Source organism: Syzygium oleosum, unplaced genomic scaffold, assembly GCF_021117445.2.
Source record: "Syzygium oleosum isolate NSW1041296 unplaced genomic scaffold, Sole_v2.1 Sole_v2.05, whole genome shotgun sequence".
In the NCBI taxonomy this organism is placed as follows: domain Eukaryota; kingdom Viridiplantae; phylum Streptophyta; class Magnoliopsida; order Myrtales; family Myrtaceae; genus Syzygium; species Syzygium oleosum.
Window position 1 is genome coordinate 13,046,301 of NW_026607489.1, and position 20,186 is coordinate 13,066,486.

The window sequence follows — 20,186 nt, forward strand, 5'->3', positions numbered from 1 at the left end:
ATTTTATTTTTCCTCTCTCTCTCTCTCTTCCCTTTTTCCTCGCCGGCTTCCCCCCCATGCGTCTGACCTCCCCCACCAGCCCCCACCAACTCCCCATCATTTCCTCCTTTCTTCTTTTTCTTTTTTCTTCTTCTTTTCTTTTCTTCTCTTCTACTTCTTCTTCGTGGGTTCTGCTTCTGTCCGTGCTTCTGCTTCTCCTTCGGCTTCTTCACTTGCTGCCACCGCCGGCTTGTCCTCGCCTGAACCAGCCGCTCGCCGCGCGCCGCCTTCTCGCCGCCGAGCCGCCACCACCTCAGCTCGACCCCAACCAAGCAGCTCCTCCCGTCAGCCACCCGTCGCTGGCCGTTTCAGCCGGGTGCGAGAAACGCCCCTCGCCGGACAGTGCCGCTCCTCCCCGCCGTGAACCACCTCCATCCCAGCTCTCCCCCTGGCCGAGCGGCACCGCCCTAGCTGCCCCGAAGTCTCTCGTCGCCGGCTGGTTTTGCTGGACGCCAGGCGTCCATCGTCGGTCTTGCCCTTCCGTCCATCACCGTCGCTCGCCGCCGCTGTCCCAGCTACCAAGACCACCATCACCAGCCGCCCTTCCGCCCTTGAACCAGCTCCGAGCAGCCCTGAACCACCACACCAGCAGCTCGCTCCTTCGCCGCGCCCGAACCGCCGCCGTTCGTCGCTTGCCGTGCCGAGCCGGAAACCACCGCGGACCGCCCCCGTCGTCGCCGTCGTCCTCGTGTCGTCGCCGTAGTTAGGCGAATAAGTGAACCCCTAATCCCTCATTTAGGGTGTTAAACTTGCTTAGGGTAGTTTAGATTAAAATTAACGTTAAGTTAATGATTATTTAAGTAGGATTAGATGGTAGGTTATCGGTAAATTATTTGAAAATTATTTGGTGATAGGCTATTGTTAGATGATAAGTTATCGATAGAAATGGTGATAAGATATCGGTGATGGAATGATATGCTATTAGTGATTGATGATAAGTTATTACTATTTTGATTGATAAGTTATTTTTAATTTGGGTGATAAGCTATCGATGCGTGTGGGCGATAAGTTATCGTGAATGCAGTGATAAATTATCGATTATTTTATTATTATTATTTATTTTATTAAGTAAAAATGTTTTTCGGAATTAAATATTATTATTTTATTATTTATTATTTTATTTAAAATATATTTTTTTATTCCGAAAAATAAATATTAGTATTTCGAATGATTTTTAATACCGAATTGTGATCGTTTATGTTTGGATGGTGATTCCGAAGTTGGATTTCACTGTATAAATTAGCGTATTTAGCTAAATGATTTGATTAATTATTTTCGGAATTTAAATGTTATTTTGTTATTAAATAAATAATTTTCGGATTTTAAATATTTAATATTTTATTATTAAATAATTAATTTCCGAAATTAAAAATTGATATTTTCGGATAATTTCTAACGTCAAATTGTAATTTTTATGCTTGCATTATGATGCTTATGCTATGAATTGTCGTGTTAATTAGTTCGTATAGCTAAATGATTTTTATAACTATTTTCAATAAATGATTTCGAGTTTTCGAAAATGAATTATTTTCATCGCTATGTTTACATAATGAATTTGATGCCTTGAGAAGTAAAGTATGTTTTGAAATGATGATTTGTTTACAAAGTTGAGCGATTGTTTGCATATGTGATCACGTGAAATTGTATGTGGCATTATCATGAGCACAGTCCATGTATGCATTGGCTAACTGAAAAGATAATAATTGGCCTGAATGCTCATGTGATCACATGTTGGAGCCATCTTGCTGTGTATCGCTTGACGATGCTCGGTTTATCGAGGTCTGCTGCGTATCGCGCTCGGTTTATCGGATGCCTGGAGGTTATCTGGAATGCCGATACTCCGGATGCCAGATCGCGGCCCGAGGGCGGATCCGATGCTCCTTACGGGATACCATCATCCTGTGTATCGTTTGATGTTGCCGTATTGGAATGTCGTCATCCTGTGTATCGTTTGACGTTGCCGTGCCCGATGGGGCGGGACGATGCCCGGTTATGCCGGAGGACTACCATCTCGCTGCGTATCGCTTGATGTGTAGTGGCCCAGAGGGATCGTAATAAATGGAACACGTATGTTGCATGGTGTTTGATTATGGGGTGAATAATGCTATGCATGGTATGGGACGTGCCCAAGTAGTTTTACCTTATAATCAAAACACGCGCGAGTATGGATACATGATGCATGAGCAATCTCTTTATGTGTTCCAAGTATGTGATTTGCTTAATGCATTGTTGTGACATTTATTGATTACTGTCATGCATTATATGTGTGCCAAAGCAGGGTAAGGATGCCTATGGTTGATTAATGACTTGTGTCCAGTGCGTGGTCGCGTGATTAGGGACCCCCGTGTGAGTTAGCCTTCTAAACGGGGCTTAGGCCGTTAACTTATTGAGACTTTCGTCTCATTTGTTGTTGTTAATCATTTTTCAGGCCCTTAGCATGTTGATGCACCCAGTTTGGTTCAGGGTGTCTGGAAGCTGGCTTTTTGAGATCGACCTGTTGGTGAAGTAGATTGATCCCAGCCTAATATCTTTTTGTTGGCTTTTGTGGTGATGCCTGAAGTGGGCCTGTAAAAATGTTCCCAGGGGTTAATCAAGTGAATATCAAGATGGTGTTTTGGTTTGGCTGTATGATTTGTTTTCCTATCTATCCCTATTTATTGTAGTTGTCCGGGTGATTGTTGTTATCGCTTCCGCATGCGTAATTAAAAGATAAAATGAAGGGTCGGCGACGAGTCCTGGGACATCGCATTGTGACAACCATAGTGGGATATTGCACGTCCGTAGGGTTCAGGGCGTGACGTTACCAAAATGCGAAAATAAAAGTAGTGACAAGCAAACTTCAGAATTGGCAATGCTGAAGAACTTGCACTTACACCCCTTGAAAGATCCAATACACACAAGTTACATTATTCTACTAAATGTTTTGGATAATTCTTGCTACGCACATCAAGCGTCGACACACGTCCTCGAATTACCGCACGCTAGGATGCCGAATCCGAAAGCTATACATCCTTACTCACCCACCAGAGCAACAGTATTGTCCCTGCCTGATTGAACATAGCTTTAGGAACAGAGTTCAATTCCTGACCTTGGATCATTTGGGAACGAAGCAACGGCCAGCCATTCCTAGTCAATCTGCAGAAACCAAGCTCTCCTTTGATTAAGATTTCCAATAGCTAATTGATTGCAATTTGTCTCCATGACCATCATACGAATGAAAAGGAAAAAAACTAAGAGTATGTGTGCACCACAGGCCTTGTGCTAGTTTAAATATGTACACATACAGATGTGGAACAATGGATCAACTGTCAACTTAAGGGAAAAAGAATGCTCGTTTCTCTCTTCAATTATAGATTTTACCTGTTCGCTTCCATTTGCACAAACGACACTAAACGATAACAACTATATATAAGCTGTTGGTAGTCCATCTTGTCCATCTAAAGCCAATTTAAAGAGCTTCTCCCTAATATGATGAAGCTGATCTGCAACTCGGCTGATGCTCATCCGACTTCCAGGCACTTCATATGAACAAGCAACTCCAATTTTGAACACCATAATCAAACACTCTTGAAATATGTCTTCACTTTGGGAAAGCTGATGCCAAGAACTATAGGGGCCTAAATTGCTTTCTCTTTCTTGAAGCAGAAATTTGTCCGTAATTTCGAGCATTCGTTCAGGCAATGCTTCCGCGACAAAATTATGAAGAGTGAAATTGTCTCTGAATATGTCATTGGTGGGATTCAACCCTGTGAACAATTCTAGTAAGAGAATGCCGTAACTATAGACGTCACCTTCTCTTGAAACCTCGCATCCCATTACATATTCTGCCACACATTTAGATCGTGGTGTAGGTCAAATTGGAGTGCAAATTATCAAATCAAAATGCAATGTGTATAAGACTATAAGAGTTATCATAAGCTGCCAAACTTCAAACAAGAAACCCATCAATAACCTTTATAGGTGAATAAATTTTCTTGGTTTTAGAGAGAGAGAGGGAGAGAGAGATTACCTGGTGGAGCATAACCAATTGTCCCTCTAAAACCTATCGAGCTCATCTGATTTGCAATGGTGTCGGGGGATGATCCAAGAAGGAATTTCGCCAATCCAAAGTCGCCAACATGTGCAACCATCTCAGCGTTTAAGAGGATATTGCTTGGCTTTATATCACAATGAACGATTGGGAAGTGGCATTGGTGATGAAGATAATCCAATGCAGAAGCAACATCAATAGCAATATTTATCCTCCGAATGAAATTCAACTTTTTCGGGAGCTCATTTTGATGATATGATGCTGCGTTTGGCTGAAGCCATCGTTCCAAGCTTCCATTTTCCATGAATTCATAGACCAAGGCCTTAAAATCATTTCCTTGATAATCACTACCTGAGCAAACTGTTAGTATCTTCAAAAGATTGCGATGTTTGATGTTCGTTAATGCCTCGCACTCGACTATGAAGCTCTTCAGAGCACCGTGACGGACCAAATGAAGCACCTTCACGGCAATACTAGTTCCATTGTCCTCAAGTATCCCCCTGTAAACAGAACCAAAGCTTCCAATACCGATCAAATTTGTTAAAGAAAAACCTTCGGTTGCTCTCAAGAGTGTTCCATAAGATACGTTCGGATGTGAATCATTCATCGAACTTGAAACCGGTTCATTTACTTTCTTCTTCAACCAACAAACATATATAAAAGTTAGAACAAGAGCTATTCCAAGAACTCCGAAAATAATTGAAGTGGGCAATATCACTATATTGATCCTTTTGCTCTTGGAGCTTTTGGAGATGCAGTTTGGGAGGTGAAATTCTGGCAGTCCGCCGCAGAGCTCATTATTCCCAATAATAGAAGTACCAGTAACATTCTCAAAGACTCCTCCACGTGGTAACATGCCTTCAAATTTATTGTACGATAAATTTAGAAGTTTCAAGGAATGAAATACCTCTAAGAATGCTGGAATTTGACTCGATAAATTATTGCGTGAAAGATCGAGTTCTTCAATGCCTCCTAACCATCTGATTGATTGAGGAATGGGCCCGTGAAATAAGTTGCCCCCCATCCTCAATGATGTCAATGCAGTGCAGTCACCCAAACTACTTGGGATTTCACCTACCAACAAATTGTCTGAGATGTCCAACGCAGTCAAAGCTCTCAAGTTGCCAACTTCTGTGGGTAGAACCCCGTTTAGATGGTTATGAGACAAGTTCAGAAGAATTGTTAATGATGAGAGACCTATAAGCTGTGGGGGTATGGCACCACCGAGATTGTTATTAGATAGAACAAGCAGATCAAGAGACTGGCAATTTGATAGATGCGACGGAATTTGCCCATGAAAGTTGTTCCCACCAAGATGTAGTTGAATCAACTTGGTTAGATTTCCTAAAGAAGATGGAATAGTCCCTCCCAGGTTGTTATCACCCAAAATCAGTACTGCCAGATTTTGTAGATTTCCCAAATTTGAGGGGACAATACCTGAAAACTGGTTGAGATACATCAATAACACGCTCAGGTTGACCAAATTCCCAATTTCTTTTGGAATTTCACCAGATATCTGGTTCTGACTCATATCAAGCACTGTAAGAGTAGTGGATAAATTACCTATGCATTTGGGTAACACGGCACGAAACTTGTTCCTGCCAATAAGCACACTCCGCAATTTGGTGCTATTAGTTAATGAGCAAAGGAAGCTCAAGTCTTCAAGTTTTCCATTTCCAAGCTGATTAGCCGAAATTTGAAGCATTCCAAGCTCATACAAATTTTCCAAAGATGGTACTTTCCCGGAAAATCTGTTAACATTAAGCGTTAGATGATTTAGCTTTGTGGAATTCGATATCGATGGAGGAATCGGCCCCTCAAGTTGGTTCGCGGCAACACTAAAAAATTCAAGATCTGGGAGATTGATGCCTATGCTCGCAGGAAGAGTCCCTTGTATCCGGTTGTTTCCACCATCAAACACATGTAGCGTAGAAAGATTGAGTAGCGAAGATGGAATAGTACCTGACAATATGTTTCCTCCAAAGGCAATGACTTGCAAGTTCGTCAGGTGGCCTAGAACTTGGGGAATGCTCCCGCCCAAGTTGTTCAGGGTTAAATATAGTCCCTCTAGTGACGATAAGTTGCCAATGGAGGAAGGCACACTCCCAGTGAGATGATTATGATACAAAATTAAAACCCGTAGCTTGGATAATGAACCGACTTCCGCAGGAATTTCTCCGGTCAGTTGGTTATATGGAAGGAAGAGGCTGACAAGATTAGAGCAAGATGATATGTTTTTGGGAATTTCACCGATCAATGAATTGTTGTCTAGTCGTAATTCACGAAGGCGTCGCAGCTGGCCCACTTGCGGAGGGACTTCATGATCGAGACTGTTGTTTTGGAGCCACATTTGCCTTAGGAAGCTGAGATTCCCAATATGAGGAGAGATTGATCCAGAGAGTCCTTGTGATTGCAAGTCTAGGACTGTGACCCTCCGATGTCTTTGGCCGCACGAAATGCCATACCACTGACAAAATCCAATGGTATTGTTCCATGAGTTGAGCACGCCGAAAGGATCTTCCGTTATGCCGGCCTTAAATGCGAGCAGAGCGAGTCTGTCTGTTTCGTTGGTGGTGGAGGAGACTTGATTAAAGCACAGTGCGAGAGCAATACCAAGAAGCAAGTAGCACGACAGAAACTTTGCAGAACTAATGCTTACGAGTTTCATGACTCAAAGCCCAAGGAAGCCGATAGAAATGAAAGGAAGGCAAGAAGAAACAAGAGGAAGGATCGGTGCTAACGGACGATGTTCGGGACAACTTTTTGAAGCACTTCTATTCTTGTTCCCCCTCACTAATTTTTCCTGCAACAAAGTCAGGACCATGAGTACATCACTCAGTGCCTCAATGGTAAAATAAAGAGATGGTTGTGATAAATGGTGTTGACTCAGTAGTCATTGAACAGCGAAGCCGGCCATTCCCATCTTCCACTATGGGCTCACGGTCAAAAGACCACTTTATTACACGCAAGAAGGCATTCATAAAGATGCCGTATTTGTTAAGTTCATATTGGTGGAACAAGACCAGGTCAGGTCAGGAGAGTAAGAATACCACATTTGAAACAAAGCACACGACTCATCATTGAAAAATGGAAAATATCGCAGACTAATGTCATCTGAGCTCAATATCGGAGACTAATGTCATCTGAGCTCAATTAGTGTTGGCGTGATTGGTGCTGGTCCTCCTATTTGGGAGGTTGGCGTCATTGGTGTTGGTCCTCCTATTTGGGAGGTTGGCGTCATTGGTGGTGGTCCTCCCATTTGGGAGGTTGGCGTGATTGGTGCTGGTCCTCCTATTTGGGAAGAAATTATGTAGATTTGTTTGATTTCTGTAATTTTGGGGAATTGCCTATTTTGACTTTAGGTTTTCTCATTGTCTTCCTTTCCTATACTTCATCAATAAAAATGGCAGTCCCTCTCTCAAAGGCAATACAACGAAAAACTTTGAAAGAGGATTACCCGAGGACGTAGGCACATTGCCGAACTTCGTTAAATCGTGTCTTCTTATGTAATTTCTTCAATTAGTCAGTCAAGAGTCCTTATAAAATGGCTAAGGAAAAGGAGTTTCCTACAGTTTGATATAACATTTGAAAGGCCAACAGAAAAATAGGATGAGATTAGCATTGCTGAGGAAGCGCATATGATCATCAACTACAGAAAAAACAGAAAAGTAGCAAGTTTGCATGATCACAGCCCTTGTGACTTGACATCTCTGACGACGAGAGGTTGAACCTTACGCAGCAACAGCCATTGTGACTCGACATCTTTTCTACAGAGCCGGTGTAATTGCTCGCGTTTTGATATTCTAGGCTTGTGGAGCTCACCTGAGGATGATCATTGGTTTTGTCGTTTGAGCCTACTCGTGTATGAAGAGTCATCTTTTTTTGGTCGAAATATGAAGAGCAATCTTGAGTTGGAAGTTTTTGACCCGTTTCTTGCTTTCAAATCGAGGAAGCTGTCCAATCAGTTTTGAACCTATTGTACGGATTTCAATTCAGTTCTAAACTTTTTAATTTTATCAATTTAGTTATAAACATTTTTACGCAATTCCAATATAGTCCTTCTAGTCAATTTTCATCGGAAATCGTTGACATGACGGTGTGCCACGGCCGGCGATGACCAAACTATCATGTTGGCGATTTTCGGCGAAAATTGATCGAAATGACTACTTAGTTTAGGACTAAATGGACATCCGTACAATAATTTTATGATTGATTGAGTAATTTTTTCCTTTTTTTTTTGGTCTATTCAATGTGATTTTCGACTCTGAGGTAAATATGACCATTATTAATTTAGGAAATGCATTCCAAGGTTTTTTTTTATTTTTTTGGTTATTTAACTCATCGTTGACAAAGAGTGAGCCAAAAAAAGAAATCCACAGATACGGCACAGTTGAACTCTCATAGTTAAATTACTTTTCCATCAATCTTCCCTAATTTTCTGGCAAAAGAATAGCCAAGAAAATAACAAAAAATACACACCTCTACAAATTTTTCTTTAAGAGAAAGGCTTGGAGGCCTTCTGTTAGACAACACATTCTCAGGCTCTTCGAGCAATTACATACGTGATTTTAGGTTTGATTTGCTTTCGCTAAAAAGGACTGGCTAAAGATAAACGATATTCTGATATCGATTCTCACGTAACATGATTTCGACTCGAGAGCATCACTCTCGAAAAATTTCGCTTTACATCGACCGCGAACCCCATGTTCCGGCCATTCGGTCCCGGTTCTTGCTATTCAAATTTCTCTATGAGCAACACATTTGACCTCTACGGCAAACATGAGAAGGCTAGAACACAACCCTTGAGTCCTATCGACTCTAATGCTTTCGCGTCTGATCGGTCGTCGGAGGACTATTTCTCTGCTCGATTTTGTGCATTTGAAGATGACGAGTGATGAGCGTTTTGCTGGGTTGAATAATGCATCCAAGACTTGAGCACATCATATGCTGTGAACCCAATGGCCACTGAAGGCACCACCTGCAAAATATCCCCCAAACATATGCATATGAACATTCAGCTCGAAACTATACTATTCATCGCAGGTACATATGTCTTCATACTATAAAAGTCTGCGTGGACGGATTGATGTAACGAGAGCTTGCCTTGATGTAATTGATGCTTAAACCGGCATATAATTGTCTCCACCCTTGATTGCGAACAATGTTCGAAAGCCCCTCTACAGTGTTCTTGGACCGGGTATTGCCCAGTACCACATTCTCAGCCTGAAAATTTGAATGCAGCAAACATTGTTGAGCCTGATAGACAGAGTTGATGTGTTTGTTGCTTTGTGGGTTAGTTTTTCCTTTTTCCCTATTTTCTTGACATGGAAATGGAGACATCAAACATTGAGCATTTTATCACAGATTGGTTGTTGTCGAGTCAGAGTTACCTGCATTTGTCGCCTCACGACGTCCAACGGATACGTGAATGTCTGCCCGAACAACCCCGCCAAAGCGCCACAGGAGAGGCGCATCGCGATTGAATCTTGACGATCCTCCGGAATCTTGAGCTTGAGCTCCTCGTAGATGTAGTACTTCAAGCCGGCATACGGAAGAATCCCAACCAATGTTGGACCTGCATGGCACATCATATGAGAAACACAAAATGATTAGGACGACCGATCATGTCTCGTAGTGACTACCTTGTCACGGGGATGTACCTATGCCTCGATAGAAAGCACGCACTCCGCCTTCTCGATAGACGTCCCTGAAGATATCGCGAAGCCCCTGGTGTCGAGGTTGAGAATGAGGATTTTCACTAGAATATGAACCCGTCACCTGGCCAAACAGAGCAAATAAATTTGCCAGGAAAACTTGTTACAGATAAGGTTCATGCAAAGGTCTTGAAATCTGCTCGACCCCATGACAGGTTCGATGATACAAAGAGGACACGAAGGGAAGATATGCTCTGATTCTGCTCGAAATTGAGCCGAGTTAACAGAAATCAGAACAGATCGAGTTCCCGTGCTAAGGAGCTCGTCCTTCCCTTTTTTTCCCTTCTATCATTTGCTTGTTTTGCCTATTGCTGACCTGATAAGCGAGCTTCGTCCGAGCCAGATCCAAGGGATATGTACACAATACAGCCGTTCCTCCGGAGGCAGAGCCCGCCAGGAGGTCAATAAAGGGCCCCGTCCCGAACGAGGGACAGTTATCCAAAATCCAACCCCGGTATTGCTCGTACGTCATGTACTGCAGCGCCGCATACGGGACTACCCGGATGACACTCGCGCCATTTCCTCTACATGGTTTTTGGAAGAATCATAAATACCACGTAGAATGAACATAGTTTCAAGAAAAATCACATGAAACAGAGGGGATGGGCCTCACTTGTATAGCCCTAGAACACCTTCATGCCTGAGGATCTTCTTAAAGGACTCATACACACCAATGGAATGAAATCCTTCAGTTCTGGTCTAAACACAAAACAAACATATTAAACTTCCCAAGAGAATTGAAGGGACACTGATCGGTTCATTATGTTCATCTCATGTTGATTCTTATCTTCCCCCCACCCCGAGCCCCGCCCCGCCCCGCCCCACACCCCCCCCCCCCCCAAAGACACCTTGAATGGAAAAACAAGCCACTAAAATTTGTCCTTACCCAAAAGTACCAGAAGAAGCATATTCCAGGCAAACAAATGAATATATCAAGAAGTACCTGTAAGAGAATTTTAATCCTTTCAAGGGGTGCAACAGCAGTCTTGGCAAAAGCACCAGCAGCACCTCCAGCAATCAATTCCCTCACACAAACTGGCAAAGCATCAACAAAGCAGTCATCCCCATTCTCAGAACAGCCATGGATGAATCTTCCCACAGGGGAAGATTCCATGTCTGTTCTTGTGGGTGACTGACAGATTCAAGAACAGGAAAAAAAAAATCTGACACGATGTTGAGGCGTTGCCTTTGTACATTTTTAGGGAAGCTCTGAATAGCAATTCTTTCTAAAAATTGAATTTTCCTCCTTTGTTCGGTTCAATCTAACTGTAGGAAGATAAATTTAGGGAGCTCGAAAAATGGGCCACAAAGGAAAATCATGAAACAGCATAGGGGTGAATTTAAAATGGGTTGGAATGGTTTCATTTACAAATTTTGATGCTCAAATTATCGCAACTGAACATGGGCTGATTCTTCGACCCAAAAAAAAAAACATGACGGCGATTAGGAAAATAAAAATAGGAACATTAAAATAAATAAGGGAAAACGAGACAATGGATCATGAACTTTTGCCCAATGTCCAACGTGGTCTCTCGACTCTTTATTTATTCAATGAGATCCCTAAATTGTAGCCCAATGTACAATATAGTCCACAAACTTTCAATTTGTGCTACTTGTTCAATTTAGTTCCCGAACTATATGAAGTGTTAGATGTTGTCATTGAATTTGTTTTAGAGGCTAAGTTGAACATGTATTAAAAATCCTTGGGCTAAAATTTTAGGATTACATTAAATAAATTAAAAGTTCATGGACCACATAGGTCCTAGTTTAGGGACTGTTCGTGTCTTTATCCCATTAAAAAAAACACAAAGTACTGCAATAAGTGGGCCTTACCTGGGCTTAGGTGATTCCAAAAGAGCAAGCCCAGACCCCACACTCGATGGGCTCAACGCGGAGCCCAGGTTCGTTTCCGCACCAAAAACGACGAGCAACGATACCAGGCACGGAGGAGCAACGAACGACCTGTCGTATCAAAACCAGATCTCCGATCTCAAAAGCGAAAAAATATGAACTCGTAATCGAGCACGAACAGTTTCCGCAGCTTCACCGCAACCCGTTTCCGATCGCAAGCGCACGCATCCATGGCGCATTTCTCCTCTTCTCGCGTAACTCTCTCTCTCTCTCTCTCTCTCTCTCTCTCTCTCTCTCTCTCTCTCTCTCTGTATTCGGAGACATGTTTTCGGTTCAAGCAGTTTTTGATTCTCGTGAAGCATCGAGCGCCTTGTGAGTTTGTGATGTTTCGAGTGATGCGAGCTGCGGTGCGATGCTTGTGGGTTTCGATTTGAGTTTCCGATTCCTGTCGTCGCTCGGGGTTCGATGGGAGCCGCTTGCGTCGAGCAAGAGGCGCGATTCGGTGCTGCTGCTCGTGTATCTCCACAGATCTGTTCGGCGGTGATCTGGATTTTTGCTGCTGGACTTGTTTCGCCGTGCGTAGATTTTAGCTCGATGCGGATTGACTCTGATGTTGAAAAGTTCGATTATTTGTCATGCGTAACCGCGTCGTGTTGATTGAGAGATTGATGCGTGCTGTTGTACTTGTGAAATTAGATCGGATGTGACCGAGTAGTTTTGGTCTTGGTGGAGCAATAATGGTTCTCATAATCATGGATCTTTGCATTATGATTTGTTCACATGCCAGGGCAAGCTTGAGAAAATGTAGGGCTGTACTTTTTAAGAAGTTTGATGACAGCATAACTAGAAAATGTCTAGAATTTGAAGTGTTCTGTTGCTAATAATCGTCACACTTAGGCAATCGCCCCCTCTCGAGTGTCTAGGATAGATGTCGGCCCGATTTATTTTGGCTGACATTATGAACTGCTTCTGTTGACCGAGATGAGATCAGTACTTAAGATTCTGATTTAGTCTCTTACGAAAAGACTTGCTGCAATGTTATTTCCTTGAATAATGTGTCAATCTGTGACGACAGACCTAATTCGGTTAAACTGACGAAATTATCTCGACTATTTGGTTGGCTGGTTTAATAAAAATAGATTGGCATTTTTTTTTCTCGTCATGCTCTCGTGAATTTCTATTTTGCCACTTAATGTGATTGTCTTTGTGTTCATAGGACTTGTGCCCTTTGGTGAAGAACATTCTTCTGCTGGATTCTGAAGGGAAACGTGTTGCAGTCAAATATTACTCGGATGATTGGCCAACAAATAGTGCTAAATTAGCCTTTGAGAAATCTGTGTTCACCAAAACTTTGAAGACAAATGCTAGGACAGAAGGTACTTCATCCGTAGAAGATATGTTTATGAAGATTCTGTTATTTGAATCCTTTTGACATTGATTTAAGTGAGTGATGTTTCTTGTTCTATTATGGTGCTTCATCAATTTCGTGAGTTTGATACCATTTTGACTTGAAGGCGCCTATGACATACTAACTATTTCAATAGCTGTGCTTGTAGATATAGATGATAAATCTCTCATGAAAGTTTCTTATCTTATGCATTTAGTCTTAGTGCAGAAGATGATTCATGAATTGAGCGAGAATTTCGGTGGTTTGTCACTGTCTATAAACTTTGGCAATCAACTATATAAGCATTTCCTTTATTCTTACATGCTCTGGTTGATTTCACCTGCTCTGATGCTATGTCCCGCTTGGTGTCCGAAATGGATTTTGTGAGGCAGAGATGGAAAGGGCAAATAAGATCAGATTCAAATTGTCACCGTTTTCTTTGCCAAAATTACCAAGGCATGCATCTTTTATATGTGGCCGGATGAGCAAGTTGCGTATTGCACCTCAGAAATGAGCAGTTAGTGAAAATTGTTTGGGTTATGGATATTTGGTTAGTTGGATGTCGGGTCTTTTCTTCTTTAATTATTTGAGCACTTGCAATATTGATCTAGAGCTATATTATCACTTTCAGCGGAGATCGCAATGTTTGAAAATAACATTGTCATCTACAAATTCGTACAAGACTTGCACTTTTTCGTGACTGGAAGTGATGATGACAATGAGCTGATTTTAGCTTCAGTACTTCAAGGATTTTTTGATGCAGTTGCCCTTATTCTGAGGTATTGCTGGTTTTATTTTTGGCTGTTGTGCGAAATTTTGAATTTTGAGGCTCTCTAGTATCTTCATGGTTCATGTGCTTTTCTTTTTTCTTTGTTTTGCTCAGAAATAATGTTGACAAAAATGAAGCACTTGAGAATCTAGATCTTATTCTTCTTTGCATTGACGAGATTGTTGATGGAGGGTAAATATTCTTTCTGCACTTCCTTTTAGTCAGATGGTTTCGTTTGAAGATCCATTGTGCTAAATTAGCTTCAGAAAATTCTTCTTCAGTGAATTAGAAGGAGAAAGAAAAAGCTTATACACTGGCTTTGTTCGAATTGCCAAGCTTATCTAGTATCTTATATATCTGTTTCTGTAGGATGATTCTTGAAACAGATGCCAGTACCATAGCTGGAAAAGTTGCATCCCACAGCATTGATGCTGCCGCCCCATTGTCTGAGCAGGTGTTGCATCTCTCCATGTGTTCTTTGTCCTACTACCAAGAATAGTTACAAACTCTTAGATGATGCTCGATAACTACTTCTGATAGGCTTAGCGAAATATCTCCTGATGGGAAACTAGGTCCCTGCTTTGCTTTGCTTCTGTAGGCTTTTCTGCTATGATTTATTTTTCCACAAGATTGATCTAACTTCTCTATCATTTTTTACTTGTTTTTATAATCTTGCAGACTTTAACCCAAGCATTGGCTACCGCTCGTGAACATATCACAAGATCCCTCCTCACATGATCTTTCTGCTTGTAATTGATGATATGTATGTTGCTTCTCTTTTTAGTTTTTATCCCTCCTACCAAAGAAAAAAAATATCCTTGCATGACAATTAAGTTGTTTTAACAGCCATTGGTTGATTGGGCAATGAGATTTTGTAATTCTGGTTGGTGCAGATCTCCTTCTATTGAAATAATCAGCATCTGTTGGAGTTTTTCTTTTGGACTTTATTACGAAAATTCTGATGGCGCAAAACTCTTTGGTTATTGATTAATTCACATGATACATGTTATGACAACTCTCTTCTCATCGGCTGTGTTGTGGGTGAGGTGCGATTGTTCAGATAGATCTTGGTTATTTTTCAGTAAGATGATCTCTGTGCATGAAATTTTGTGATAAAACTACTATATGGATGATGGGATGACGCTTAAAACCGCGCGTTGTGTGGGAAATGTAACGGAAACTTGAAGCATGTGTACTTTTGTGAAATCCACCATGTGTTTGGTGTCTCTCAAAATGCAATTGGCTTGATCTATAGAATCAATACGTGCATTTGCTTGGTGGATCTGTATCGGATCAATTAATGATGGTATCTCGGTGAGGTCCACCGATAGTTGTTGGGAGTTCATGAAAGGGCTTTTGAGTGTCCGGGACGTATGCTCAACCACTATGGGCTGACCTTAGGCGAGTGCCCCTCTGAAGTGCAATGGAGGTCGCTAACCTAGGCCATGGGCCTTCTTAATCGCCAATTGACCCCATCCGGATAAGTGGGCAGTCCAGTGTAACGACATGATATTCTTGTGTGCTGTTTATGCTTGGTGGGATGGGACCCTGCTTGGAGAAGTAAATATGGAACTTAATACGAATAAAAACGAAGCAGAATTTGACAATTGCCTTGCCCTAGTTAGCTCCAATTATTTTAATTCCGTGTTTGACTGTCACATTTCATGGTTGTTGAAGGATGGCCATCAGTTTATTTTCATATCTAGTGCCTCCGGCAAGTGGCATTTCATATATCGATGAACCCTTCAAACACATTCCTCTTCGTTATTAAAACCCTTTTGTCATCTAAATTGGGTCGTGTCGTTAGGTGACAATGATTTGATATTAATTTACTCGACGTGGCTCGTCGAGGTGATATGACCGCTAAAATGTTTTAAAACAGCGCTTTTTGAACCGTTTCTTGCCCCCGAATACGAGGATTTGAGACTAAATTAAGTTGAAATCCAAACTCTAACCTCTCATTTCATTTGCAATCGAAATAAATGCTTCACTTTGGACATCACGATGCTTGCCCTCCTCCTTTGGCCGCCAAACATCATCATCTAAACTCTCTCTCTCTCTCTCTCTCTCCCTAAGTCCTCGGCACCCATCATTCCTCCCTCCACAACCAACTTGGACTCTAACCTTTCGATAAGACTCATTTTTATGCTTGGTGGGATGGGACGTTAGCTGGAGTCTCTATCACCCCGCTTAAAGAACCAAACATGAACTTCGCACGAGCCAAATCGAAGCAGAATTTGACAATTGCCAGGCCTATATTTGTTCCAATCATATCATTCCATGTTTGACTATATTGTATCATGGTTGTCGAAGGATTGCCATGTTTGCTCATTTTCGCATCTTGTGCTGCCGGCAAGCAGCATCTCACACATCGATGAACCCTTCAAACACATTCCTCTTCATTGTCGAAACCCATTTGTTCTCTTAAATCATGGTCGTCTCCTAACTAGTTAGTCCGGCGTTTGATTGCTTCAATCCTCAATTGTTTTCATGCCTGGCGACGACCTTCCCTTGAGTGATACGTTACACCTAAAGATTTGGACTCCATAACTGCTCTTGCCTTTAGTTGTTAGTGCATGCTACTGCCGCTACTCCCACTAGTGCTCTTCCGGTCCCTTTCTTTCTTTGGACCGGTTCAAACCCATCTTTTTCTAGTGAAGTAGCTCTCGTCTCAATCATGCATACATCTCTCCCCCTTTCACTATCCGTATTAGCGAGAATTCCACTTGAAAGATGCTCGACCAGCCCACCCGAAACATCGACTTCGAGTCAACTACTCTTCGATGCATGCATGCACATTTGTTCCCATGTCTGGTCTGGTACAACTGCGATAAATAGGATTGCTGGTGAAAGCAGAACAAAACCCTGTGTGCCATTCAATTTGATACCAAATTTACAACAACTAGAGCGTCGGTTCGGTCGGTATAGTCCAAGAGCTAAATCCAAGACGTATATATTGGAGGCTTTGGTTCCAGAGGACTGTAGTCATGCATAAGCTAAGCTTTTATATTTTGGATTAGTTTGTCCGTATTAATGGGAAACTTCTCGTGCTTTAAACAAAATAAGAAAAAGAAATTATTAGCATATATTATTTTCCCCGTATTCGGGAAAAACTTCGTGATAAAGGATCGTACTCTTTGAGAAATCACCTTCCAGTTTTTAGGCTAGAGACTTCGTTATCCTAACTTAAAGCTTATTTATTTTTATTGAGCGTAATTGATTTTTCGTAAGCTGATCATTTTTAGCAAATCAAAAAACAAGTGAAAACCCAAACAACTAATTCATGAAAAAAAACATTTGCTCAAATGGAACACACCGCTATTTCGTAATAAAATATCTTTCCTTTTTCTCAATGCCCACTTGTGTGTATCAACTTCACAAGTGGATCATGTACGATCTGAACTATACCTTACTTCAGACTTCCTAGCTAGAAGATCAGGCTTAGTACGTGTCTCTCACCAATTTAGGTCATGATCAGTGACAAAGACTTGATCCCCAGTGAAAACCCAATAGCCCAAGAGACTCACCTCATTGATGTAGTCTTTGTCCGAGCTTTTGCTTCAGTCTTGCCAATAATGTCACCCCACCTCAAGTTGATGTAGTCTCATGAGATGATGCCACTATCTGGTTTTACTCTCTGCTTTTTCTCATGGACAGTACAAGTCGACTTGACAAGTCCAGAACGAAAAGAGAAACCCCAATACTTTATTCTTAAGGAACGGGGTGCCACAAGCTTTCTAAACTTTAGGGGAATCTTCTTAAGTATAGGAAAAGCTTAAAGATCGTTAATATATCTTTTAATCTAACTCTCCAACGCTGACGAAAAATTCATGGGTTGATGAAAGTCTTTGATGTGCACCCGCCCTTAATTTTATTGTAGAATTATGGTCGGAACCTATAACGTGCAAAGACAAAGAGGCTCGAATTTATAAAGCAAAGAGAAATTTGAGAAATCGAACTCAAAACCTCTTGATTTTGATATCATCTTAAAACGAACACACGAGCATCGTCTTTATTCCAAAAACTTCAAACAGCTAAAAGAAAATACAATATACATATATAACAAGTCTTGATAAACAAGCGCGAGACTTAAAACAACCGACATCGAATAGCAAATATGCCCTAGCACACTTTTCAGACAAGAAAGCGTCTTGTGTTTCTTTATCACGTGTCTTCATTAAGCGATGAGTGGCGACGGTCGGAGAGATGCATCATTTTTCGGTCGACTCATGCCAATCCATTCGATGACGTTCAGCTTTTTTTTTTTTGGTTGCTAAAATTGATGACGTTTAACTTATTGGATGATTGGCTTGGACGACCTCAAATCATACTTCGGCATCAACTAAACACATAATTCAAGTACTATCCAACGTTTTCCCCGGGCGCACATAATCTCACACGCCGAGAAGAATGTGAAGTGTGCTCGTAACGAATGAGACAAGACACCTTTTCTTCTAGTGGTAGCCCCGACGCCATCAAATCGGTCCTTACTGCTCCCCCATCAGTTCCGTGCTTGACAACCTTGTCCGGAAGAAGGCCCCATCTTCGCTGCACCTTCGTCTCCTGTCCTCTTGCCACATCTAGAAGGTCAGGGAGGGGAAAAAACACCCAGCACGTTACGCGTGCCAACCCTATTCTTCGTCAAAAAAAAATCGGATTCCGTAGCCAGAAGCGTATGATTGTTTCTGCAGAATTGACTTGACTCGATGAACGAGGGAAAAAAGCAAGCGATGTTCTGGAGTCAACGAATCGTTTCGACAGGCCATCGGACGCCCGCAACGAGGGTCGCATGTTTCCGTGCTCGTCTTTGCAGGCCAACTCGAGGGTTTACCGTCTTTTGTTTATGTCTGCTAACGTGCTCGTCAGTTTGGTATAACATGGCGCCTACAGAAACGGATGAAGATCGCTCTCGAGCTGATGAGGATGATGTGGGTCGGGGGCCAATCGATGCTTCGGACAAAGCAATGATGTACGAGGAACGGGATGGATGGTCGGTCATCTTGTAGCATTTTCTCATTTCTCGAGTTTAACCTAGCTCTTGTGTTGGAGGCCATGCAAAAACTTCGAGGTGAAGGAAGGAGGAGATTGTCAAGATCATTTCTTCTCTTTCCTTTATCATATTCTCCTGTACTTTTTCCAGCTTTGTCTTTTTCCTCCTGTAAAGCCGCCTTCGGAAATTCAAAGTTTAAAATAAAGAAAAAGCACGAATGGAGGAGAAGTTGGACCCCAAGAGAAGGAAACTTCCAATATAGAAACTCCTAAAACATTTGGAGAAAAAGTTGCAATTAACTAGATTTTGAAGTAAAATCCGTGCACTTTCTCCGAGACAATCGTATTCGACAAATATCTCAAAACTGAAAGCGCGGCGTTCTGAAGTTGCGTCCTCACGAGGATTTCTCGAGAACTTGTCCGACGAAAAAATGGAAGAGAAATCGGGCCTAATAGTATATCACGATGCATTATTGTCCATCTTATTTACAAAAAAAAAAAAAACACGGCTTCATATTGCCGCCTTTCCAACCACTTGTTTAGACAAATACAAAAGTTTTTAAAAAAAATCGGTATTAGGTAAAAGGGCACAAGGGAAGTGTGTCCCATTACTAATATCCCCCCCTTTTTTTTTATTTACATATATTATGAACCAAAGTTATTATTCTTTAATAAAATCGCCAAAAATGAAAAGGAAAATTAAGAAAATTGCAATTGTGTCCTTGGGCTCGGATCGATCAGACGCGTTCGACATGTTTCTCGATTCTTGAAATCAAAGCCGTCCGAAACACGCTCTTGAATAATAAAAGAATAAAACTTAATTGCAATTGAAAAGCCACCAAGAAAGAAACGGTCCAAATTCCTGGGCGGAGATCGCACCTCGTAAGAACCGGATTTTTCAAAGGGTTCCTCAGATTCAGTGTACTATTATTATTATTATTATTATTAATCAAATATTATTCCAGCAAAGTTAATTGTCATAAATGTTAGGCCCCAAAAAAAAAAAATTTAGCGTAGTCAAAACCCCTTCTAGAGAACTGCCTTTAATTAATTACCGTACGGTTGCCAAAGAAGACCTTATTACGTTTAATATAATAACATTTAAGTTTCGTTAGTTTCGCAAAAAATGAAAAATTTGAAAATGGTATATTTTTTAAAAATGATCGTTTACGAAAATATTTTAAATATAAATTGTTATTGACAGCGAAAATATTTTTCGTCGATTAATTATTTTAAGCGATACGAACGATTGATTTTAAGAAAAAAAATTTAAAAAAAATTATTTTTTTGCGAAATAAATGAAGCCTTGAATCAAATAGAAAATTAATGAAGGTCCTCACCGGCTATCGACCATTGAAATTAATAAAAATAGGAAGCCGTCAAGGCTGGCCATTCCAAATACCATGT

The 20,186-nt window shown here is 41.3% G+C and overlaps 3 protein-coding genes across 3 annotated transcripts; 1 reads left to right on the forward strand and 2 right to left on the reverse strand.

Moving 5' to 3' along the window:
* Nucleotides 1–2,849: 2,849 nt before the first annotated feature.
* Nucleotides 2,850–6,879, reverse strand: LOC115678362 (probable LRR receptor-like serine/threonine-protein kinase At3g47570). The gene is made up of 3 exons (XM_056311944.1): nucleotides 4,049–6,879; nucleotides 3,400–3,863; nucleotides 2,850–3,174 (listed from the first exon to the last, which is right to left on the reverse strand). Exons 1-2 carry the CDS (start codon nucleotides 6,735–6,737, stop codon nucleotides 3,442–3,444), a joined length of 3,111 nt encoding a protein of 1,036 aa, XP_056167919.1. The 5' UTR covers nucleotides 6,738–6,879; the 3' UTR covers nucleotides 2,850–3,174; nucleotides 3,400–3,441.
* Nucleotides 6,880–8,665: 1,786 nt separating this feature from the next.
* LOC115678361 (mitochondrial carrier protein CoAc1-like) lies at nucleotides 8,666–10,988 on the reverse strand. The gene is made up of 7 exons (XM_056311878.1): nucleotides 10,727–10,988; nucleotides 10,397–10,482; nucleotides 10,100–10,307; nucleotides 9,730–9,847; nucleotides 9,460–9,644; nucleotides 9,173–9,292; nucleotides 8,666–9,047 (listed from the first exon to the last, which is right to left on the reverse strand). The coding sequence occupies exons 1-7, from the start codon at nucleotides 10,895–10,897 to the stop codon at nucleotides 8,922–8,924; spliced, it is 1,014 nt and encodes a 337-aa protein (XP_056167853.1). The 5' UTR covers nucleotides 10,898–10,988; the 3' UTR covers nucleotides 8,666–8,921.
* Nucleotides 10,989–11,727: 739 nt separating this feature from the next.
* LOC115678360 (coatomer subunit zeta-3-like) lies at nucleotides 11,728–14,805 on the forward strand. The gene is made up of 6 exons (XM_030601732.2): nucleotides 11,728–11,888; nucleotides 12,851–13,010; nucleotides 13,653–13,800; nucleotides 13,905–13,982; nucleotides 14,160–14,244; nucleotides 14,469–14,805. Exons 1-6 carry the CDS (start codon nucleotides 11,865–11,867, stop codon nucleotides 14,526–14,528), a joined length of 555 nt encoding a protein of 184 aa, XP_030457592.1. The 5' UTR covers nucleotides 11,728–11,864; the 3' UTR covers nucleotides 14,529–14,805.
* Nucleotides 14,806–20,186: the final 5,381 nt, after the last annotated feature.